This window comes from Triticum aestivum, chromosome 1A, assembly GCF_018294505.1.
Source record: "Triticum aestivum cultivar Chinese Spring chromosome 1A, IWGSC CS RefSeq v2.1, whole genome shotgun sequence".
NCBI lineage: Eukaryota > Viridiplantae > Streptophyta > Magnoliopsida > Poales > Poaceae > Triticum > Triticum aestivum.
The window spans coordinates 518,534,048-518,539,714 of NC_057794.1; the positions used below are offsets into that span (position 1 = coordinate 518,534,048).

At 49.4% G+C, this 5,667-nt stretch overlaps 1 protein-coding gene across 1 annotated transcript; it reads right to left on the reverse strand.

The window, feature by feature from the left end:
• Nucleotides 1–500: 500 nt before the first annotated feature.
• Nucleotides 501–3,363, reverse strand: LOC123170338 (signal recognition particle 54 kDa protein 3). The gene is made up of 8 exons (XM_044588217.1): nucleotides 2,965–3,363; nucleotides 2,638–2,791; nucleotides 2,396–2,546; nucleotides 2,154–2,302; nucleotides 1,644–1,744; nucleotides 1,412–1,569; nucleotides 1,204–1,318; nucleotides 501–1,102 (listed from the first exon to the last, which is right to left on the reverse strand). Exons 1-8 carry the CDS (start codon nucleotides 3,293–3,295, stop codon nucleotides 780–782), a joined length of 1,482 nt encoding a protein of 493 aa, XP_044444152.1. The 5' UTR covers nucleotides 3,296–3,363; the 3' UTR covers nucleotides 501–779.
• Between the last annotated feature and the right edge of the window lie 2,304 nt (nucleotides 3,364–5,667).

Here is a 5,667-nt window from a genome sequence, read left to right on the forward strand (position 1 = left end):
CGGGCACTTAGCATGCTCTAGCTAGCTAACCGGTGGACGCCCAATTCTCATTTTCTAGCGCACATGATATATTGTACAATAACGGGCTATTCATGTGTTCTTTTAATGAGTATTATTTCATTGATCTTTCTCCCACATCATTCACACGTGCACAATAATACAAGTTCTATGCAGGAAATGCACGTCAAAAAGATTGGGGAAGATATTAAAGATATGTGAGTATAATATATTAGTAACCATTGACGCCTTACTTGTCTTGTACATAATATGTACTCTCTCTGTAATGTAAACAAGTCTCTAAAACGAGAGAGTAATAATTAATGCACCATATACCGATTCCATTACGATAGGCTAGCAGTGCAAAACGGTAAGGATCAAATAATGGTGTATATTCCATTTGATTGGTACTAAAACATATCAACTCCGCATAGTAAAGGTGTAACATCTTGACAGCTGTCAAAAAGAAAAGTTGTCAAATCTTGACCTAGCTACTAGTACACACTAACAATTTGGCTCAGCAGACTTATTTCTTATCGAAATCTCTAAAAATGCAGCAGGAAGCCTCAGAGTTTGGACTTGAAAATTTAACTTTGGTGTTTCATACTCTGCAGAAGCGCATGTAATCCAGATAACAAAGTCATAAAAGCCACACTCAGTGAATTTGATTGTCTACATGTCAGTTCCAGAGAAATTTAAGTACAATGGGGAGTTGGGAAATATCTTGTCAGGAGAGAAATTCTACTACAACGTAGCAAAGGGCACCACCTACATTTGCAAGACTAAGCACCACCCTTCATGCCAGCAAGCATTTTGCTCATGTCCTTGCCGCCCATTTGCTTCACCAGAGCCTCGAAGGCACTTTTGCCCCCCATCTGCTGCACCACTTGCGGCGGCATGGCTTTGAGCATCTTCTGGATGGCCTGATCACTCATCTTTCCGTTCGGCGGTATCAATTTCGACACATTCAGCTTGCTCCACATCTTGGCCAGTCGCTTGTACTCTTCCAGCATGTCCGTCACGTCCTTCACTTGCCTGCCCGACCCTCGAGCGACCCGGAGGATCCGCGACTCGGTCATCAGCTTCGGGTTCTTGCTGTCGAGCTCTGCAAAGTTGATCGATCAGCGATGGGATAAGTTTCAGATGATCGCTCTTGCAGTATTTTTGCTACACACAAAAGAGATTTAAACTCTTAGACCAACTCACCTGCGGCTGTCATGGAGTCCATGATCGTCATGTACCGCTTGATCTTTTCTTTGCTTTGTTTCTCCTGTCCCTTTGGCATCAGCTCCGAGCTAAACCCGGGCAGCATGGAGAAGATCTGCAAGATAAATCAGAAAATGCACGCTTAAGCAATGCTATCACAGAAGAAGAACCGTATGAAAGTTAAATCAGATGTTAACATGGTAAATACCTGGCCCATTGGCCCCATTTTCAGGAGATTCTGGAATTGCTCATACATAAGTCTGAGAGTGAAGGCTCCTTCAGCCAGCTTTGCCACAAGCTCAGATTGTTGATCAGCAGGCACAATACTTTCCATCTTGTCGAGTAAGCCAGGCAAGTCTCCTCTACCTGCGAAAACCATCGTTAGCTAAACTGGAAAGAAGAATCACAAGTTATAAACAATACTGAATGTAGTTGCTAACCTAGCAGACGGCCGACAAATGGTTCCACATTGAAAACATCAAATTCATCAATGTGTTCTCCAGTTCCAATAAATATCACCGGGCTTTTCGTAGCTGCAACCCTGGAAAAAAGAAGCAAGGATGTCAAGAAAAAGTTCCTTGGATTCTTAACCCGCTTACTCTATCCAAAGGTGTATTCACCTATTTGTAAAACACACAATGACAAAACTAAATCAGGATTTGAGAATACAGCGTAGCAACAACAGTTTTAACTGCTTCTTCACGGACACTAAACATATATGTGAGGCAGTGTTTCCTTAACAAAAGAATTAAACCTAAACCGAGTGGCATTTTCATGTCGAACTAAAATAATGGATGATGTGTAAATTTACAAATGGAATACAACTCTAGAGAGACTAATATGTTAACTATAGTACTTTATAGTAATCTAAAAGCTCTTATATTACAGAGGGAGTAGGTAGTAACACGAATAGCACAAGGAGGAGCGAGAAAACAAAGATAAATACTTACGCGCTCAGTGCACCGCCTCCTTTCGCATGACCATCCATTTTCGTGATAATCACAGCTCCAACGGAAGCACTCTGTTTGAATGCCTGTGCCTGATCGAATGCAGCCTGACCAATGCTGCCATCCATCACAAATATCACCAGGTCTGGTTTCTGTAGAAGAGCCATACAAAGCATGTCAGTGAAAAATCTCAAAACTAGAGGAATAATAATGCTGTGCAGGACTATATGAGACAGTGTAAATACCGTTGCTTCCGCAACTTGGCGCATCTCCTCGAAGAGCGCAGCCTCCTGCATATGGCGCCCACTCGTGTCGATGATGATGAGATCAGATTTCTCTTGCCTGAACTTTTCCAGGCCCTCCACAGCAATCTTGACAGGGTCTGATTCCATGTAGCTGCAAAAAACAACAATTCTATTAGGTGAATATTCTGGAGAGACAAGCTAGGTTTTGATCCATGAGTAATAAATCTGCCAATGTAGTGTACCTTCCGTAGAAAGGTATCTTGGCCTTGGTTGCGTTCTGCTTCAACTGATCGAAAGCACCGGCCCGGAACGTATCGGCGCAAACCAGTGACGGCTTGAATCCCTTGCGCTGATGATAATGCGCGTATTTGGTACATGTGGTGGTTTTCCCAGAGCCTGCAAAACATATGTAATCAGTGATCGTCGGTCATCAGTGTTATTATGTTGTAAATTTGTAATCCAAACCAGCAATTACATAAGGAGATTGAAATTCAGAAAGAAGCGAGGTCGGCCAATCAGAAATTAATTCAGAAAGAAGCGAGGTTGGTCAATCAGAAATTCTGACCGACCTTGCAGTCCGACGAACATGACGACGTTGGGCTTGCCCTTCTTGGGGACGAAGGCGGGCTTCCCGGGATCCAGCATCTTGCAGAGCTCCTTCCCGACGGCGGTCTCTATGACGCGGCGCTTGTTGGTGCCGGCGGCGAGGGCCTCGAGGTTGACGGACTTCTTGATGTTGGCCTGCAGGTCGCAGACCATCTTGAAGCGGACGTCGGCCTGCATTAGCGCGCGCGCGATCTCGTTGAGGCACTCCCGGAGCACGTTCTCGTCGACCACCGTCGCGCTGCTCATCCGCGCCAGCGCGCGGGAGATGCTACCGCCCAGCTCCGCGAGCACCATCGTGGCCGGCCGCCCGTGCCCTAGCTCTCTGTCGCCGAAGGAAGGGTTGGGTTGGGGTTCGTGGTGAAACGGAACGTCTGATGATGCAAAAAACGGTTGCCTGCGCCCTATTTATGAACACAGCTCAGTCCGATTCCAACCGTGCACGAGCCGTCGCCGGTTTCCGAAAAGAATCTCTTCTCTGTCTCTACTATCTCTATACTCTCTATATTATATTTATTTATTTATACTATACCTAAAAGAAACGGGAAACGGACTCCGTTTCCTTCGTGACTTCGTTCGATTTTTTGTTGCCTCCCTTTCACCCGATTCACCCGGGTTTCCTGAAAACCAGCCTTGATTAGGGGATTTAATTTGTCATCGTTATCTCCTCCACAATTAGCGCTTTTCTCCATCGTTGGCACCGATCAGGTTCCACTTCCAGGCACGAACCCTCCTCCACGGAGCACGACATGCCCGGCAAGCCTCACGCCCTACCCCTGCCCCCAGCTCCCTGCTCCGGATAGAACGATCCCCGAACACCCCCGGCTCGCTTAGGTTGCGCCGCTCGATCTCCCATATCCTCTCGCCGTCTATCCCATGAACCCTCCCATATGTGCCCATGAGGACGACACCGCCGCCACCACCGCACCATCGCATTCGCACCCCTCGATTAGGCGAGGAGCACGCAGCCGTTGGGGCGAGGAGCTTACCCCGGCACCACACCTTGAGGCGACGCAGAGAAGGCTAGGGCAATAAAAGTTCTGTTTCCTTAACATAGAAGGTCGAGAAAATTGGAGATGTAGATCCTGTTCGAGATTTTGAAGCCATGCTGTTCAACGAGTAAATGGCACTGGCGGTCCGAGAACTTGCGCTGCCACTACCGGAAACTGGCCCTACCCCGACGGCCAAATCAATGCCGACGGCTGCCGTCGGCCTACTTTGCGCTATGCCGACAGCCACGTCTTGGCCGTCGGCGTATCTTGGCCGTCGGGCTACCATGAGCTAAGCCGACGGCACCCGTCGGCATACATATGTCATCGGCCCAGCTGCGAACATGGCGACAGCAACCGTCGGCATACCCAGGCCGTCGGCATACCCGTGGGCCCGGCGACCCCGCCCGTGACCAGCGGCTAACGTCGTCAAATCTATGCCGACGGCCTGGACGGGCGGCCGTCGGCATATATCGTCATGCCACGTCACCAATCCGCGGCGCACCGTCCACGAGTTAAGCCGACGGCTGCCGTCGGCATACCAGCCACGTCAGCGATCCGCGGCACGCCGCCCGCCGCCTAAATCCTGGCCGTCTCTATGCCGACGGCATAGCCGTCGGCATAGGTAGACTTTTTTTTCATATGTATTTTTTAAGCTTTTTTATGTATTATTATATAAACTAACATGTAACATGTTAAATATAAACATACATATGAATATATATATATATATATATATATATATATATATATGGTTTGTATTTTTTCATATATTATGAATATATATATATATATAGTTTGTATTTTTTCGAGCACGTTAATAATGTGCGGTCATGTTCTTTTGAATATAGATCATTATATTTTATTAAAATCAAAAACAGCTATGCCGACAAAAGTTTTGTGGCGGTTGCAAACGCCCGACACCCGTCTCCAGAGTGTGACCCCCCTCACGTCCGTGGTGTGCCCCCCTCATGGACGGCGCCGGCACCTGGAGGGGGGAAACGGACGCGTCGGGTCTACACGGTGGATGTAGCTGTGGGTTTGGCCCGGATGTTGCTCCCGGGTGTCCCTACGGGCGACCTGACACAACCGGGTGCAGAGGTCCACTGGTCAAAGCCCGTCCGTGGGAAGTCAAAAGGCTAGATCTCGTGGTCAACCGCTCCACGGTTAGGCGGGACGGGGGCCCTGGGGGGGTAGCAATGCCACCGGAGCATCGTACCAGACCCTCATACATGCGAGGTGGTGTTGTGGCATGTTCAAAGAGGTGACACGCATCTCAGGGGCGTGGCCCCCCTAACGGACGGCGCCGCCGCCAGCACCTGGAGGGGGAAAACGGACGCATCGGGTCTACACGGAGGGGATGTAGCTGTCGGTTTGGCCCGGATGTTGCTCCCAGGTGTCCCTCTGAGCTGACCTAACACAACCAGGTGGAGAGGTCCACTGTTCAAAGCCTGTCCGTGGAAAGTCAAAGGGCAAGATCTCGTGGTCAACCGCTCTAGGGTTAGGCAGGACAGGGGCCCTGGGGGGGGGGGGTAGCAATGCCACCGGAGCATCGCACCGGGCCCTCATACATGTGGGGTGGTGTGGTGGCATGTCCGAAGAGGCGGCACGCGTCTCCGGGGTTTGGCCCCCCTCATGGACGGCGCCACCGCCGGCACTTGGAGGGGGGAAACGGACGCG

What these genes read in the sequence shown, in the direction of transcription:
- LOC123170338 (XM_044588217.1), bottom strand. Translation starts at nt 3,295, where the DNA reads ATGGTGCTCGCGGAGCTGGGCGGTAGCATCTCCCGCGCGCTGGCGCGG. An exon ending in AAGATACCTTTCTACGGAAG is followed by an intron (nt 2,547 to 2,637) that starts GTACACTACATT and finishes TGTTTTTTGCAG; the next exon opens with CTACATGGAATCAGACCCTG. An exon ending in ATTTGTCGGCCGTCTGCTAG is followed by an intron (nt 1,570 to 1,643) that starts GTTAGCAACTAC and finishes TGGTTTTCGCAG; the next exon opens with GTAGAGGAGACTTGCCTGGC.